At 50.4% G+C, this 17,057-nt stretch overlaps 3 protein-coding genes across 7 annotated transcripts in view; 2 read left to right on the forward strand and 1 right to left on the reverse strand.

Moving 5' to 3' along the window:
- The first annotated feature begins 7 nt into the window (after nucleotides 1-7).
- On the forward strand, nucleotides 8-4,888 carry NHERF4 (NHERF family PDZ scaffold protein 4). Its single transcript, XM_087433811.1, is given in 10 exon segments — nucleotides 8-969; nucleotides 1,305-1,516; nucleotides 1,788-1,977; nucleotides 2,074-2,210; nucleotides 2,478-2,682; nucleotides 2,906-3,102; nucleotides 3,201-3,428; nucleotides 3,571-3,748; nucleotides 3,751-3,770; nucleotides 4,026-4,888. Coding segments are annotated over 10 exon segments (1,512 nt in total). The 5' UTR covers nucleotides 8-854; the 3' UTR covers nucleotides 4,056-4,888.
- A 783-nt stretch (nucleotides 4,889-5,671) lies between these two features.
- On the reverse strand, nucleotides 5,672-15,117 carry DRC12 (dynein regulatory complex subunit 12 homolog). Of its 3 annotated transcripts, XM_087433815.1 has the most exons (7): nucleotides 14,986-15,116; nucleotides 8,911-8,992; nucleotides 8,408-8,473; nucleotides 7,903-8,022; nucleotides 7,317-7,439; nucleotides 6,147-6,277; nucleotides 5,672-5,859 (listed from the first exon to the last, which is right to left on the reverse strand). In XM_087433815.1, the coding sequence occupies exons 2-7, from the start codon at nucleotides 8,978-8,980 to the stop codon at nucleotides 5,731-5,733; spliced, it is 639 nt and encodes a 212-aa protein (XP_087289941.1). In that variant the 5' UTR covers nucleotides 8,981-8,992; nucleotides 14,986-15,116; the 3' UTR covers nucleotides 5,672-5,730. The 3 variants fall into 3 exon arrangements, with proteins under 3 accessions (XP_087289941.1, XP_087289942.1, XP_004427530.2); XM_087433816.1 differs by lacking the exon at nucleotides 8,408-8,473 and having other exon boundaries at nucleotides 14,986-15,117; XM_004427473.3 differs by lacking the exon at nucleotides 14,986-15,116 and having other exon boundaries at nucleotides 7,317-7,409.
- Nucleotides 13,228-17,057, forward strand: part of CBL (Cbl proto-oncogene) — a 91,991-nt gene continuing 88,161 nt past the window's right edge. The window contains exon 1 of one of the 3 annotated variants that reach the window (XM_087433813.1): nucleotides 13,228-13,528. Coding sequence is in view for 1 of the 3 variants with exons in the window: in XM_087433812.1 (XP_087289938.1) it covers nucleotides 14,173-14,364 (192 nt within the window). In the remaining 2 variants the exon portion in view is untranslated. Of the gene's footprint in view, nucleotides 13,529-13,918; nucleotides 14,365-17,057 lie in introns of those variants that run through there. The other 2 variants (XM_087433812.1, XM_014785052.2) reach the window with 2 other exon arrangements.

Genomic DNA, 17,057 nt, shown 5'->3' on the forward strand with positions numbered 1-17,057 from the left:
ATGGGACTCCTATCACCCTTTTCATACATACTTATCCCAGGTTTGGAATTACAATGACCAGCAATCTACCTTTCTCTGTGCAGAAAGGGAGCTGGGACAGCAGCAGAGACTCTGGAGAAAGTTGGGGCCCAGGAATGGGGGCAGGAGGAACACACACTCTTCCCTAGAGGATAAGACTCTCCCCCGTTAACCATTACCCCACTGCTTCCAAGGCAGTGTCTTCAAGGAGGCGGGACGTGGGGAGGTAGGCGGGAGGGTCAGCTGGTTTCAATGGACCTTGTCCCTACCCTGAGCACTAGGTCGCTGATTCAACTATGGAGGCAGCTGCAGGTAGGAGGCTGGGAGAAATCCTCTGGAGGGGACTTCAGGGCAGTCAGGGGGCAGATTGGGAGGCTGAAGCTGTGGGCCCAGGGCACACTTGATGTTGGGGTTTGGAGCCCCTGGCATATAGACTGGCAGTTAGGGGGAAGAGGTGAGTGGATATGTCTGTCTTCCTGGTCCACGCCCTGTACTGATATGCTCAGATTTCTGTGTCAAGGACTGGAGGTAAGGGGAAGGAAGGGGAAGGGAAGACCCTTTTGGAGCAGAACAGAGGGGTCAAGTCCTGAGTTTGGGGGTTCCCCTAAGTCCTTTCATTTAATAACCACAGAAGATTCTTCCCCCCTGGGGGGGGGAAGAATGTGCCTCTCCTCCCCTCACCCTTTCTTTGCCCAGCAGATCATCAGGACACAGCCTCATTAACTCTGTAAGTGCCATGCTGTGAAGGGCTGGGGCAGGGGGAGGAGGGAATCGAAGGTGGGGAAGCTCTTCAGCTGCCATTAGCACCTCAAGTAGAGTATGGGACCCAAGTCCAGATGTCAGCTTTCTCCTACCTGCATCCCTTGCCTCCTTGCAGGAAGTTTGAGTTTAACCCAAAGCTGGGCATTGATAATCCTGTCCTCTCCCTGGCTGAAGACCGTGACCCCTCTGGTAATCCCCTTGCCCCCCAGGCAACCATTCTCTTTCCCCAGAGACACTGCAGCTCCACACAGCCTCCCATCTCCTTGGTAACCACTCACTCTGTCTCCCTCTGATAACAGCCCTGGTGGGGAGTAACTACGTGGGCAGAGGAGGCGGCAGGGCGTTTCCTTCTGTCCCAGCCACTCTGTTTACGCGATGTTCAGCTATACTGCCCAACAGCTAACTGGGTAGAAAACCTGCTTGGTGCCCTATCACGGGGGCAGGGTCTGCCAGGCACAAGGTGACTGGTACCTGGGTCACATCCCTTCTCCTCTCCCTTTTCTGCTGCCCATATTCCCCTCCAGATCTCTGGAGTTTGGAGCGGCCTCGCTTCTGTCTGCTGAGCAAAGAGGAGGGCAGAAGTTTTGGCTTCCACCTGCAGCAGGAGCTGGGAAGGGCCGGGCATGTGGTGTGCAGGGTGGAGCCAGGCACCTCTGCCCAGCGCCAGGGTCTTCGGGAAGGAGACCAGATCCTGGGGGTGAACAACCATATTGTGGAACATGAAGACCATGTGGTGGTGAGGTTGGGCTGGGACTCCCTGTGGTGCAGGAGAACGTTCCACTGCACCTCAAGGAGAGAGAAGCCAGTTGGTCAACTCCCTGGGTATATGGGGGCGGGACCCAAGCCTCAACCTCCCCCACCTCCCAGAATTTAGGGGTGCCCAGGCCAGAACAGTTGGGTGAAGGGATCCAGAGAGCTGGTTGCCATGGTGAAAAATGTAGGTTCCAGGGAGGGGGAGTTGGCAAAAGTGGCCGGCCCCAACCTCACCCTGCGTGTCTTCTGCTTAGGTGGTACGCCGCATCCGGGCCAGCGGTCCTCGGGTGTTGCTGACGGTTTTGGCACAGCATGTGCATGATGTGGTCCGAGCTCAGCAGGGGAATGATGCCCACCTCTGTCCTACTCTTGGCCCAGGGGTCCGGCCCCGGCTGTGCCACATAGTGAAAGATGAGGGTGGCTTTGGCTTCAGTATCACCCAGGGTGAGCTTACAGCCTCGGGAGGGAGGTCAGGAGGGGGATCTCAGCCATGTTCCAGGCAGGCAGCAAACTGAAACTTGCCTTTTTTTTGGCTTCCAGGACATTGGGGTCCTTTCTGGTTGGTGCTGACTACTGGAGGAGCCGCTGAGCGGGCAGGGGTGCCCCCTGGGGCCCGACTGCTGGAAGTGAACGGGGTCAGTGTGGAGAAGTTCAGTCATAACCAGCTCAGCAGGAAGGTATGGCTGCCTGCTTCCCTATTCATCCTCCGCCCCCCCTGGGGCCTCTGCCTCTGGAAGCAGACTCCTCCCCCACGCACCTCACCCCCTGATCTGATCTTGTACCTCCCTCACCACCAGCCTTCCCTTTACAGCTTGTGCTAGGCCCTTCTCTCCCCTCCCCTTAGTGCCTCATTCCTGGGCCTGGGAGGAGGGGCTGTGGGAAGGTGCCTGCCTCTGCCCTCCCTACCCAGGTGGTTGATGCTGATGCCATACTGTTCCCCACAGCTTCGGCAGAGTGGAGAGCAGGTGACCCTGCTGGTGGCAGGGCCAGAGGTGGAGGAACAGTGTCGCCAGCTGGGAATGCCTCTGGCTGCACCCCTGGCAGAGGGCTGGGCACTGCCCAGCAAGCCCCGCTGTCTGCACCTAGAGAAAGGGCCCCAGGGCTTCGGGTTCCTGCTCCGGGAGGAGAAGGGCCTTGACGGTCACCTCGGTGAGCGGTGCTCTGGGGGTGGGTGGGGAAGGTTGGCCTTGGGGTGGGCACACAAGTGTAGATATACACCTCTCAGTGCACATGAGTGGTGTCCCTGTCTGAGCCACAGCCCTGGGCCTCCTCCTCTGTGTACTCCCTGGTCAGTTCCCAGGTGTGCACACGGTGGCTTGGCCTGGCACTGGGGGTAAGCAGGGGAGGAGCAGTGAGGATGTCTATGTCCCAGGGCAGTTCCTGCGGGAGGTGGACCCAGGACTGCCAGCCGAGAAGGCCGGGATGCAGGCTGGGGACCGGCTGGTGGCTGTGGCTGGGGAGAGCGTGGAGGGGCTGGGCCATGAGGAGACAGTGTCCAGGATCCGGGCGCAGGGCTCCTGTGTCTCCCTCACTGTCGTCGACCCTGAGGCTGACCGCTTCTTCAGCATGGTGCGAGCTGAGGGGCAGGGGCTAGGGTGGGGGCAGGAATGGAGCAGGGCTCAGGTGGAGGGAGAAGCAACAGGTTTGTACCATCTGCCTCCTTCCAGGTTCGCTTGTCCCCGCTCCTCTTCTTGGAGAGCACAGAGGCTCCTGCCTCTCCCCAGGACACCAGCTCAGCCTCTCTGGTTGAGACCAAGGACCCACCAGTTGAAGACACAGCCATGCCTCCTGACACGTGTGGCTCCCGCCAGTGCTTTCTGTACCCTGGGCCTGGTGGTGGCTATGGCTTCCGACTCAGCTGTGTAGCCAATGGGCCTTGTCTCTTCATCTCCCAGGTGACTGATGCCCCATGGACCTTGGATCCTTTCGATCATTTGCTTCCTGATGAGCCTTCCTCTGCTTCCCTCCCAGAGCCTTAGAGCACCCAGCAAACTTTTCCATCATGTTCCATGTTCTGTATCCCTCCTACACCACCAGGTGACCCTGGGAGGCTCAGCTGCCCTGGCGGGGCTGCAAATGGGAGATGTGATTCTAGAAGTCAACGGGTTTCCTGTGGGTGGAAAGAATGACTTGGAAAGGCTTCAGCAGCTGGCTGAGGCTGAGCCACCCCTGTGCCTGAAGCTGGCGGCCAGATCTCAGCAGGGCTTGGAAGCCTGGATTCCCCAGGGTCTGGAGAGGTGAGGAAGAAGAGACAGATGGACTGTGAACAGCCAGAGAAGGACACAGGGGAGCCAGAAAGGAGGGCAGAGCAGGAGGGCTGCAGGTGAAGCAGTGTGGGGCATGCAGGTTGGGACTTTAGGCCATGGTGGGGGGCGGGATGCAGAAGCACCCAGGGAACAAGCCCCATTCCTGGGCATTCCGGTTCAGGTGAGGGCAGGGAAAGGGGACTTTTCCCGTCTCTGAATGACCTTCTCCCTTCCTGCTCTACTTAGGACTGGGCTCTAGCCTCAGATCTGCTGTAGCACTCCCCTGCTTGGCACAGACCTACCCAGTGGCTTTCCTGTCTTCACTCTCCAGCCTGAGGTAGAAGGAGCAGAGCCGCTCTTTTTAAGCCAGAAACTGGAGCTCCAGGACTCTGGACACCTCGAATCACAGGATTGCCCAGGGTCTCCCTCCCTTCCCATGGGCCCACCACCCAGAAGAGGGTGTGGTCAGAGGCCTCAGGCAGGCCCACTAGTGAGCCTCCGCTCCGACTCCAGAGGAAGTCATGTGGGAGTTTTGGGAGCTGTGATCCAAAGACGAAGTTCTGCTTGAGACTAGTGGTGTGATTTTGTGATTTATAATAAGAAGTATGTATTTGGTCTTCATCCCCTTTCCTGGCACAGAGCTCCCAAACCCCTTGGAATTCCCTAAGCGATAAGAGCGATAAAGGTGTCTTCTGTTATTCATAATAAGCCCCATTCAACCACACCTGATTTTGTTAATGAGGTGACTTTTGGAAAGCACCTAAGGATGGGGAACTGGTTGTCAGGGGAATGAACCATGTGATTAGAAGGTTGTAACTTTCAGCCTTACCTCCACCCCTATGCCACCCTTGACCTCCTGGGAGGGGAGAGGGGCTGGAGGTTGAATCAATTACCAATGACCAATGGTTTAATCAGTCACGCCTATGTAATGAAGTCTCCACAAAAAACCAAAAAGACGAGGTTTGGAGAGCTTCCAGGTTGCTGAACATGTGGAGGTGCTGGGAGGGTGGTGTGCCTGGAGAGGGCATGGAGCTGCCATGCCCATACCTTACCTAGGCATCTCTTACATCTGGCTGTTCCTGATTTGTATCCTTTCTAATAAATTGGTAATCCACTAAGTAGACTGTTTCTCTGAGTTCTGTGAACCCCTCTAGCAAATGATTAAATCAGAGGAGGGGGCTGTGGGAACCTCTGGCATATAGCTGGTTGGTCGGAAGCACAGGTGACAACCTGGACTTGAGATTGGCATCTGAAGTAGGGGGCTGTCTTGTGGGACTGAGCCCTTAACCTGTGGGATCTCTAGGTAGATAGTGTCAGAATTGAGTTAAATTTTAGGACACTGAGCTGGTGTCCATAGACGAGTTGGAGAATTGCTTGGTGTGGGAAAAATCCCCACACATTTGGTGACCAGAAGTAAAGTAGTACTGTGAGTATTGTAGTAGAATACAGAGAGGAGAAACACAGAGTCTCTCTTTTCAGGTGGGCTGGGCTAGGATTGAAGCCATCTGGAACTTGCCCTAGGCATGACTCCAGGACTCTTGGATGTATGTCAAGAATTTGGAGACCAGTTACACCTTCCCTCTGTGGGCACCTTAGGATTGTGGGGGCTGGTGCCTGGTCATTGTTGGTCTAGTATAGAAATGGCCTTTCCCCACAAATCTGGCTGCCTGTGTTTGTGTGGGTGGGGGTAGGGGGCGATGGTTTGAAGTGACCAAAAGGGCTCCAAGCTCAAGGGGTGGGATCCAGTTTCTCTGGGAGAAAGGTTGAGACCTTGTCAGATTTCTCTCCTATCATTCAGTCTTTGGGGTAAGGTGTCAGCCCAGAACTGAGATGTCCCCATGACAGGCAATCTTCTCTGCCAAAAAGCCACAGCCCACAGTTCTGTTGAGTTCTACATCAAGACAGCTTTATTGCTGGCCTCAGAGAGCCCCAGAGGTAGAGGCTTGCAGCCTCAAAGATCCAGGGGGTTGAGTCCAAACTGGCAGAGCTGCTCCTTGTGCCTGGCGTGGAGTCTCAGCACATCCCTGTCCCACTGAGGCTTGACGGCTCTCAGCTTGGCCAAGAGCTGGTCCAGACTGCCCTGAGGACACCAAGCTTCGGGCCTCAGGAAGGGAGATCACAGGGTGGGGGGGAGGGGTCCCAGGTTGGTCTGTAAGCTTCCTTGCCAGTGTTTTTTTAAAGTTCTTATTCTTAGTAGGTAGGCATGGTTGTATCCCCTTGCTGTCTGCCCTCAAGACAGAGCAGAGTTCCCTGTGGAGATGCTTCTTCTCCTTCCCCCTGGTCTGTCATTGTTACACTAGCAAGGGTTTGTGGGGGTGGGGGAGTACTGGCTACTGGGGTGGCTGGGCTTCAGAGGATGGTGCTTACATGTAAGATTTCCTCATATTTGGCCTCCATGTCTGCCTCGTGGGCCCGCAGCTGAGCCAGACTCTGGTCCCGCTCTCCGAGGGCCTGCTCAGCCTCTCCCCGTGCAGCCTCAGCCTCCTTCTGGCACATCTCTAGGGGGTGAGGCAGAAGGATGAAAGAGGACAGGATGGTGACACTCTACCCTTGAACTATCTCCCAAAGTACCCCAAAAGTGGAACTTGAATAGGATCATTCATTCCAGACTCCCCCAGGGTCATCAACTTTCCCATAGTCCCTATAAAGAGCTGAAGTATACCATTAAGAGAGAGAGAGTAGTGGGTTTAGGGACAAGAGATCTAGGTCCCAAATCTGGTTGTCACTTACTACCTGTGTAACATCGGGCATGTCTCTCTCTGAGCCTCAGTTTCTTCATCTTTAAAGAGAGAGTGACAAATACCTCACAGGCTTGCTGTGAGAGTTAAGTGTGATTATGGGAAAGCACCTAGTATATAGGAGGTGCTCAATAAATGTTGATTGCATTTAAATTTGAGATAAGGCAAAATTAGGAAAGGAACTCAGGGTCTGCATGGCAGATAAGCAACTCTTGGATGTATATAGCTAGACTAAAGCTATTTCAGGACAAGAATACTTTGAGGCCAAAATTGTGAAAAGTCTTGTGTGCCATGCTAAAATATTTCAACTCTATCCTGCAATCAAGAGGGCAGAGAGCAAAAACTTCCTGGTTTTTATATTTTTGCTTATTTCAAAGGTTTATTCATTTATTTAGCAAATAGTTATTTAGGACCTACCACGTGCTAGGCCTTAAAGATCCAGAAGTAAATAAGTCAAACATTTTCCCTTAGTTTCATGTAAACATCAGCTGTACTAAGAGGGAGTATGTTTTGCTCATGAGACACATGACAGTGGTGGGAGCAAGAACTGGATTTGGAGAGACCATTGAGAGGGGGAAATGGGGTGTGAGACTTATACCTTCTTTACTTATAACTTAAGATTTTTGCCATCCTGAACTCTCTGCTCCAATCCTCAGTGGTGGGAGAGTCAGTGGGAAAGTGTTACGATAGCCTAGGTTGTAGTCTTCTAGAGAAGGACCATCTTAAGTCCACCCCTTCAGGCTGGACCTCATCAGTGATACTCCAGGAGAAAGGCTTAGGAGGTGGCAGGGAAGCCTACCTAGCTGCTCCCGAAGGCCCCTCACTTCCTCCTCCAGCTGCCTGCTGCAGGTCTCCATCTCCTCCTGCAGGGCCCGGCACTGACGGCTCATCTCTGTGGTGGGGGCAGTGGGCGGCCAGGGGCCTGGATGGGGATAGAGTGGTGGAGAAAGAAAGGGACGTTGTGAGTGGGGAGGGCTCTGCTTGGTCCAGTGGGACAGGAGCAGAAAGGCCTTCTTGGTTCTCCTTATGGTGATTTAGAGAAGCTGGGAGACCCTGAAAACCTGGGGAAGAGCTAGGAAACCAGACCCCTTTCCCTGATGCCAGCTCATGATGGGGTTTCTAGCCCTTCTCCACATTCACTCCCACAGGATGAAGGAGATAAAGGCTATGACCGCATTTTGTAACCCACAAAGCATCAAGCACACGGCATCGGCCTCCCTTGTGTTCCTTCCAGATCCTGCCTGATTTGTGCTGTGCTGGGAAGGCTGAGACAAGACATGGCAGATGGAAGTCCTCCTTGTCTCCCTTCCTTGCATCTTCTGGTCCCCTTGGTTGTCCTCTTCCAGGCCTCTGTGTCTTGCCCACCTGCTTGACCAACCACGCACCTGCATATAGGGCCTTCCCTTCACTTCGGGCCTCCTCCAGTTCAGCCTTCAGCCCTTGCAACCTCTGCTTCAGCTGGTCTTCAGAAGCCTTGGCTCGGCGGGCCTCATCCCTCCGCAGAGCTGTGAAGAGTCCCAGAGCAACTCTCAGGACTGGCTGAGGACCCCATTGAATCAGCCCCTGTGGGCTTAATGGACTCTGCCCACCTCTGGAAACCTGGTGGCAGGCTTCCAGCCACTCATTCTCATTCTGTTTTTTTTTTTCCCCCTAGAATCCCATAGGCTCTTCAATACTAAGAAGCAAAAACTCCCTCTGTGTTCTGGCTGTAAAAAAATAGCCATCAACCCTCACTGCTCATAATCCCAACTCATGACAATCTTTTTCTACTAGGGGATGGTTAGAGGTCAGCTCAGCCCCCCACCATAGCTCCAACCCTCCAAGCCCCCAAGGATACAGAAATGCCCAGGGCCCCACCTCTATTGCCCCCAGAACTTCCACCCTTCTTACCCAACTGGTCTCGGAGCAACTCCTTTTCTAGCACTGCCAGCCTGTGCATGGATTCGGCCTCCACATCTGCCCTGGCAAGTTGGCAGAGACTCAGCTTATCATGATTTCAGCTTTCCTTACTCCCCTCCCATCCTCATCCCACACCCCGGACTTTCTTCCCGCAGGAGTTCTGAGGACCACTAAACGAAGTATCTCTGATGGCAGAGTCTACTGAGTTCACCACTGTGTCCTCACTGCTCAGCACATAGTAGGTACTCAAAATATGTGTAATGAATATATAAGGAAGGCGCAAAGCCAGCAGGGACTCAAGGGAGGGAGTGGGTACTGATTTCCCCACTGTTCCAGCTCCACGGAACCTGGATGTGAGGCTATGAAGGGGGAAGGTCAAGAAAGCTTCATCTTGACATGCAGAGTGCTGAATTCTCTCTGGAGAACCTCTGCTTGGTCTCTGCGCCAGAGCATGGAGAAGCAGGGGGCACCCACCTCCACCCACCCTGACTCACCAGCACCTGAATTCTTTTTCTTCTTCTGTGCCCCAGCTTTCATCCGTTTTTCTTTGGTCTTAGGTGGCATCTCCTTGCTGTCCTGGGGGAGGGAGGGGACTTTTGTATTTAGATCTGTACATGCGGATGCTTTCCTGACCCCTAGACTGAACCAGAAGTCCCAGGAGAGTTAGAGTTCTAGTCTCCAAGTCTGTCTCTCATAGTTTCCAGAAGCTTCCGTTCTTGGTCTCCTTGGAAATTTAGGCAAGGCTGGGGTCAGCGGGGAGGATGGAGCTGTCTCTCTCTACCAGTCAGGCTTTAGGTACAGAAACAATTCCTCTCCATCCTCTTTTGGAGAAAATAAATCTCAGTACCTGGTTCCTTCCCTCCTCCCATTATCCTTACCCTGCCTCTTCCCACCTGTAGGACCCTGTCTTGCCTCTGTTGTGCCTCCCTGGAGAGTGACCCACTCACGGGGAAGGGCAGAGAAAAGACCCAACCAGCTAGGAGCCTGAGGCAGAGACTGAGTTCTGGGAGCCAATCCAGGGTGGCAAATTTCCGTCAGGGGCAGGACTGAGAACTGGAAGCCTGGGTTTCCAGAGACAGCATGTTGTCCAGGCAACTGGGAAACATGGAGTTCACAGGACGGTACAATGGGGTAAATACAAAGCTTCAAATACCAAGGTCTCAGAGGGTCAATTCTCTCCTTATCCCAAAATCCTAAGTGTAGTTTGAGGAGAAAGGGCTTTGGAGCCAATTAGCTATGATTCACTTCCACGTAGCACTGCCTCCAATTTGGAGACTTACCAATTACAGATTTACACATCTGAAATGATGCTGTTGTGCTGATGCAGAGGAAAAGGACTGACGGTAGCCATTTTGGGCCATTTACATTCCTAGGTCTCATCAGCAAAATGACATTATTAGGCTTAAAACTGAAGATCCCCCTCAGGAAGGCATTCTATGGTGTATGAGGGAAAGAAATGCAGGAGAAGGTAGTTGAGAGAGTTTCCCACTTCAGAGAAATGAGACACACAGAAGAGGCAGACTCATGGACTCCAGGATGCTGACACAGAGCGATGCAAATGGAGAAGAAAGGGCACCACTGGTTAGAGACAAGAGCTGTGAGTTCTAGTGCCCCCTGCGGCTATGTAAATTTGGGCAAGCCGTTTAACTTTGCCCAGCCTCAGTTTCCTGGTCTTCAGATCTTTAACTTTGTAAACCCTGAAGTGCCTGGGTTTTAACCTGGTATTTACATGGCTATTTTCTCTCATGGTAACTGAATTTATTGCCTCTCTTCCCCTATTCCCTTATGTGGTTGATTTTCAGACCAGCGCTGAGAAACTACTTTCCTCACCTCCCTACAGTATTGAGTTGATTGGGGCTCCCTCTAGTGGCCTTGCTTGACCTCCAGAATCTCCTAAATTTTTCTATTTAAATTATGTATTGGGCAATGTTGAGGGGGCCTCCCTCTTGGGGATACTTCCTAGCATCTTGCTGGAGTCATGAGTGGATGGAAAAATAAATTTCGGGAAGGGAGCATGCCGAGTGGCTTGCCCTTGTCAGGCAGCCCCCACCCTCCAGCCAGCCCTGTGGTATGGGGAGCCTTGTCATCTGTCCCTCACCTGGATCTCTGGGTACACTACCAGCTAGAATGAAAACAGCAAAAAAGTCAGGGCTTTTCCCTTTGTGGATTAAGGGAACTGCAGACTCTTTCTTTAGCTATTTCTTGCTATCTCTGTCCCCCTCAACATTTTTGGTCAATTGCCTGTTGGCAGAAGCAGGTCTGAAGAAATAGCCATGAGATCTGGGAATAAAAACTCCTTCCACTGGGGAGCAGGCAGATTCAGGCAGAGGCTGATTCATGTTTATTTGTCACTTTCAGGGTGTCACCTGCAGGGTACTTCTGTGACCCTCTGGACATTTTACAGATTAAAGAGAAGAACCAGGCTTGTCCTTCCAGATGTTTACAGTTCCTGTATCTTAGGGTCAGATAACCTTGTGCACATCTCCCAATTCTGGAGAACTAGGAGAATTAGGAGAATACTTTTCTCCTAATCTTGAAGCGTGTTTTTCATTTATCCTTCCCCCAGAACCCTCTCTCCCTGCCTAGGAATGCAGTAGAGGTTCCTGCCCACCTGGTCCTTCTCCTCCTCTGGAAGCCTGTCTGGGGATGTTTTCCATGGAATGGTTTGTGTTTCTGTTATGCTGATGCATGGAATGACACATTGAGGACAGAGAGTACAGAATACACACAACACTTCATGCCTCAGGAGGGCATTTACTTTTCAAATACGTTCAGTCAACCGACTTTCAGGTGCAGAATGAGGATGTGGTTTGGGGTGAAGGTGAAATGGAATAAGAAAAGTGCCACATGTCACATGATGTGATATAAACTGAGCCAGCTTGAGAATAACCCAAGAATGATGTTGTGATCAACAATCCAACCCCACCTCTAGCACATTTTGAAAATAAGCCAAGTAAAAATCATGAAAAAAAGGTCAATCTTTCCTTCTTTTTCCATTAACCTCAGTTTAGAAGTGAAAATAGGAAAGATCATTTCAGCAGAACTCTGTCTTCTTTGAATAGGATCCCATCTGGGAGTTGTGAAGAGTTACAGAGAAGAATCACTCTCCCTGCTTCATTCAAATGTGACAGATAGGTCATTGTGTATTAAAAGAAATATGGCTTACAGCAGCAGAAACACAGTACAAATTATACAGTTCCGTTCTATACAGACCCCACTGAAGATAATACAAATTGGAAGCCTTAAACCAAGCCAGAGAAGTGTAGGTGATCTAGACAAGCTCATACACAGCTCCAAGGGTTAATTTCTCACTTGTACTCCATTAAATCTAGAATATGACTGTGAGGGGAAAAAAATACTAACCTTGTGTACATATACCATGCTAAGCACTGTAAAAGACCAAAGTCGATTGGACAGTATAGCATACATTCATGTGTGGTAGGTGTGAGAAATAAATGGTTATGGAAATTTAGAGGAAGGAAGGATTATTTCTAGCTGGAGTGTCTGGTAAGGAGGATAATATTTGAGTTGAGTTTTGAAGAATGGATTGGACTTTAGTGCACACTTTAGGCAGAGGGAATGCTCTGAGTAATGGTGATGAAAAAAGAAAGAATTGTGGTATTTTGTGACTTGGTGAGTTACCCAGCATAGGATATATATATAGTATAAAATTGCAAAGTAGTTTGGAGTTAGATCACGACCGTTAACTTCATTCAGGAGGCAATAGGGAGTGTTTAAAGTTTTTTTTGCGACGCTGTCAGAACTATACTTTAGGAAGACTAGTCTGGTGGCAGGATATATTGGAGGCAGCAGGAAAACCAGTGAGGAAAAGGTTTCAACAGACCAGGGAAGAGTGCTGGCAGTAGGGATGTCAAGTTTTGACAGTCATCTAAGAGTGAAGCCAGATACCTGAGGGTTACTGTAGACATTCAATAACAACATGATTGCCTTTTGACCTTGTTATGAATCTTGTCAATTTGCTGTTTTCTTGTTTAACTTGAGGGGTAACTTGGGTCTTGAGGATTTGTGGGTATGTTTTGCAGAAGAAAGAGAATGCTTAAGGGGAGGTTGCGATCACCAGATGGCCAGCCCCCAGCAGCAGATTGCCCAGGGGCTTATCAGGAGTGACCCCTTTGTTTCTCCTGCCAAGCCCCTTAGCTCTATAAAACCGCTCTGCTTTTTGCTCTTGTTAAGGAGGACTTGAATGAACCCATGCTCCGGCCTTCTCGTCTTGGCCAACTCGAATGGGGCCTTTCTCCATCTCCAAGCACCCATGTCTCGTGTTCAGCTTGCTGTGCATCAGGCACAGAAATTTGAGATCAAGAGGTTAGGGATCAAGAGCTTTCCCTAGACTTTTCCTTGGGAGATTCTTCTAACTCTTTCTAGATAGAAACTGATTAAAGGATATTCTACTGATAGGAAACGATAATGTTGACTCCATAATCAATCTCAGATAAAGGCCACTGAATTGCAAAACAAGAATGTCTGGCTGAAGGGTCCTTGAGTTCAGAGATATTTTTTCCCCTCTTACAGCGGTGCTTGATAACCTTAATTCCCTAATCAGTCAAAGGCTTGGTGGAAGAGCCAGGCAGGGGATCTAAGGCGGAACTGAGTACTTATTGACACGCCAAGGCCTGCAAGCTCCCAAAGCTGAGGCTCAGAATTAGCAAATTAGGGCAGGGCACTTCCTTCTTTGGGAGGGAAGTCCCTTTTTTCAAAGTTCTTCCAACGGAATTTTTAGATTAGAGAAGTGGAAGTGACTGGGAACTGCATTTCTGTTCCATGAGAGGAGCGAGAACTCTTCTGGCCAGGGCTCGCAGCTGTCTTACAGTTTCTGCGGTCGGGGCCTGATGCTAGCGGTGCCGACCTGCAGTGCAATGCGCTGAGCACGGGAATCTTAAGTACATACTCAATTCCCAGAAAAGGAACTAGCGTTCAGAAGCCAAAAAAGGGGGGAATGTTTTGTTTTCAGAAGGTCAAAGGGCCTGGAAGAAGAGCTCGAGGCCTGAGTGTCTCAAGCCTGTCGGGACTCTAATCAGGCTCCGAACAATCTGCAGCATCCACACTCCTGTCCTTGGTCCCGACTTGAGGAGGAGTTGAAAACACCAGGAGGTAGGGAAATAACTTCTCTTTTTCTCCCACAGTGTGAAGAAGCAAATAACTTTAAGCTCAATTTCTCATTTGTCAGGCGTGGGGGAAAGAACAGACGTTAAGATTCTTTCTATGGCTACCTTCCTAAATTTAAATATTCCAACAACCCACTCAAGAAGCACCAACTTTCGCCCACAAAAAACAAGGCGGGCTCAGCTTCTGTCTGCCTAGTGCGCAGACTCCACGTTAGACCCCCCCCCCCCCCCCGTTCCCCGCTTCTCCAGCAGAGGGCGCAGGCGCGAAGGTTCCGCCTGGCCCCGCCCCAGGAGTAGGGGCGGGGGAGGCGGCGCGGAAACTTGGCACCCGCATTCCCGCAGCTCTTGGCTCGGGCGTGGGTGGCGCAGGAGGGGTCGCTACCTAGGCCAGACGAGGCCGCCCGCTTCCCCGAGCTCCGCGCGCTCCTCCCGCCCGCGGGCTCGCGCTCTCTGAAGGGGTGCGCCCGCGCGGACCCGCGCTCCCGGCGCCGCCCACTTCCCTCCCTGCGGCCGCCCCTCCCTCCGCCCGGAGAGCCGGCGGCAGCGGCCGGGAGAGGCCCCTCCTTCACGCCCTCCTTCCCCTCGCTCAGAGCCGGCGGACGCGGCTGGGCCCCCAACCCTCCCCGGGCTATGGCCGGCAACGTGAAAAAGGGCTCTGGGGCCGGGGGCGGCGGCGGCGCCGGGGGCTCGGGCTCGGGTGGCCTGATCGGGCTCATGAAGGACGCCTTCCAGCCGCACCACCACCACCACCACCTCAGCCCCCACCCGCCGGGGACCGTGGACAAGAAGATGGTGGAGAAGTGCTGGAAGCTCATGGACAAGGTGAAAGGCCTGCCGAGAACCCGCTGCTGCAGGGGTGGGCGTGGGCGGAGGGGCTGAGGGAGGGGAAGGAAGGGACAGAGGAAGCTGGGGGAGGGGACGGGTCATGCGAGGCTGGGGAGGCGAGGAGCTGGGGTGACGGGGCCGAAGGGTGGGGGCCTTGGGGCTGGGGAAGAGGCTGGGAAGGTGGGGGTCGGCGGTCGGGGAAGGGCTGCAGTTGGGAATGGGGGGACCTGAGGTGGCGTGTTTGGGGTAGCGAGACAAAGATGAGGTGGGGGCTGGGGTGAAGGTTAACTGGGAAGCCACCGGGGCGGAAGTATAATGGGGGGTGCCGAGTGTGGGGCTCGGTGCAGAGTTATAGGGATGTCGGTCACGGAACTGGACCCGGGAGATAGGAGGGTTGGGGGTGAGGAGGAGTGTTTGATTCACCGGCTGGGGCTGTCCGCTGGATGGGGAGTCCGGCTCCGACCAGGGAATTACGTTTATGGGCTCTGATTGAGACCTGGGGTCAGGACAACTCCGCGGGCGAACTGCGCTCCGGGTGAGCGTCTAGTTTTTCTCATCAAGATGCAACACCAAGATAAAAGAAATAGGGATGTTTAAGTTGTTGAGAAAAGAACTTACCTCCTCATCTTGCGCTGGCTCAAGTTTTTATCATCCAAAACATTGGATGTGATCCATTGCTGGTGCTGAGATATGCACTGATTCAACCACAAGTTCTGGTTAGAACCATTATCTTCTGAAAGATGTATTGACTGAGTATGCTAAGCAGCGGATTCTGACTTCTTCCAGAACTTCCTCCTCGCACACTCTGCTTTTAGCTGGGTTCTACTTTTTTTCTAACGGACCTGACTCGTTTAATACAGGACTTGACTTTAAGCTTGTTCGATGAACTTCTTTGATTGTCTTTTTTTTTTTTTAAGCAAGTGTGAAAAAATAAGGCCTTTGTATTTAGCCACTTTAAGTTTGACATTTGGGAGAAGTTTACTGCGTTATAGTTGTGTCTATATGATGAAATATAGTAGTTAGTCCCAAGTACTTAAAAGTGTTTAAGCAGTCTAATGATTTGTCCCAGAGAATTCAATATTTCCTTGATATTTTTTACGTTAATTAATAACTTATTTTTGCAAAATTCATACTGCGGCTGAAAAGTGATTAGAAGGGTCTGGCATATTGTAAGAGAATGGTGTTTTTTCCTCCAGAGTAAAATTGGTTTTCTCTGGGTCTAGGTTCCTCGTCTGTAAAATTTTTCATGGATTGTTTTGGGTTAGAAACAGCTAATAAAAATTATTATGAAGCACTTGGCAAGTGTAAATATGCTGTTTAAATGCTTAATAAGTCCTGTGTGTGAATTAGCACTCCTGTAGTGTGTACCAGTGCTTTCTGAGCCACTTTTTCAGGGCTGGTTTTTCTCATGGTAAATAATCGGTGTTGTAAGTAATGATACAAATATTTGTATGTTGATTATGTTGGTATTGTAGTGCTATTTCATTATTAGAAATTGTAATAAAACCGTTACAGAAATTTAGGCATGTAAAGGAAACTTTAAATGAATTGACATCTTTTAAAAAATATATTGGATGTATTCAAAATCTGAAGTTTGTAGGTTTGCATTTTAGGGATTTACAGTGGTGGACTAAAAAGGTTCTCCTGGAATAGAAAAATACTTGCATTTCTTATTAGTTTCTCATATAAGACGTGTATGCAGTCTTATCAAAATTGTATTGATTAGAGACCTCTCCTTAAAAAATAAAGTTTTTATCAAACTTTTAGTCTCTGTAAGGTAATCCAAATAAGATCCCACCTTAAGTCTTACTCCTTCATCTCTTTAAAGTATGTGTATTGAATTTTGATTTTTTTGTGCAGACCGTTTAATTATTTGGGAAGAATAAGGAGGACTCAGAGTTTTGAGTCAGAATGCTTTTCAGGTTTTGATAGTTTCAAGGAAAGTAGACTTTCAGCTTTTCCATTCTAGTTTAGGAAGAGGGATGTTTTATTCTTGTGTTGCTTGTCTTGGAAGATGATTTTTCTGTGCTCTGTATCACAGGTTACTAGTTGTGCGGAAATGAAAACTTCAGTTCTTCTTTCTGATGTATTAGTCCCATAGGCTCATACTACTTTCCAGATTTTCTGAATACTTCTGTGGTGGTGTTAATTGCACCATCACTTTTACTCTTGATGTTTTGAGCGTAGATGTTCTCTTTTTTCACTTCATTTTTATTGTTGCAAGTCTTAAATGTGTCACGAAACCTTCATGTGGTATAAGTGAAGAACTTAACTGTCAAATCTACAAATGTCCCACACGTTTATTGAATTTAGTTCTAAGTCACTGTCTCTTACCTGTTTTATACTTGTAGTTGAAGCTAGATGGATGTTATTTCAGCCTATTATTAATTGGTTTATTGATTTAGCACTGGGAACTGTTAGTCTCCTCCTCTCCCCCAATATTGAATGTATGCAGATGGAGAAGTTGGCATAAGTCATGGGTTCTGGTCAACATAGACCCAATTTACTAATCCATTGTGGAATTTAAACTCATTGTTGGAAAAATGCTTGTGCTAGAATGCTTGTTATTAAACAAAAGGCATGGTCTCCCTCTAGTTTTGTTTTCCACCCTAGCATATTGTAATGAATATTCGTGTAAAGACTTACATGTGAAGAAAGTGGCTAGTAAGTAGAGACAACTGGGCTGGGGA

This window comes from Ceratotherium simum, chromosome 7 (genome assembly GCF_057802395.1).
Source record: "Ceratotherium simum simum isolate JZ-2026a chromosome 7, ASM5780239v1, whole genome shotgun sequence".
Taxonomy (NCBI): domain Eukaryota; kingdom Metazoa; phylum Chordata; class Mammalia; order Perissodactyla; family Rhinocerotidae; genus Ceratotherium; species Ceratotherium simum.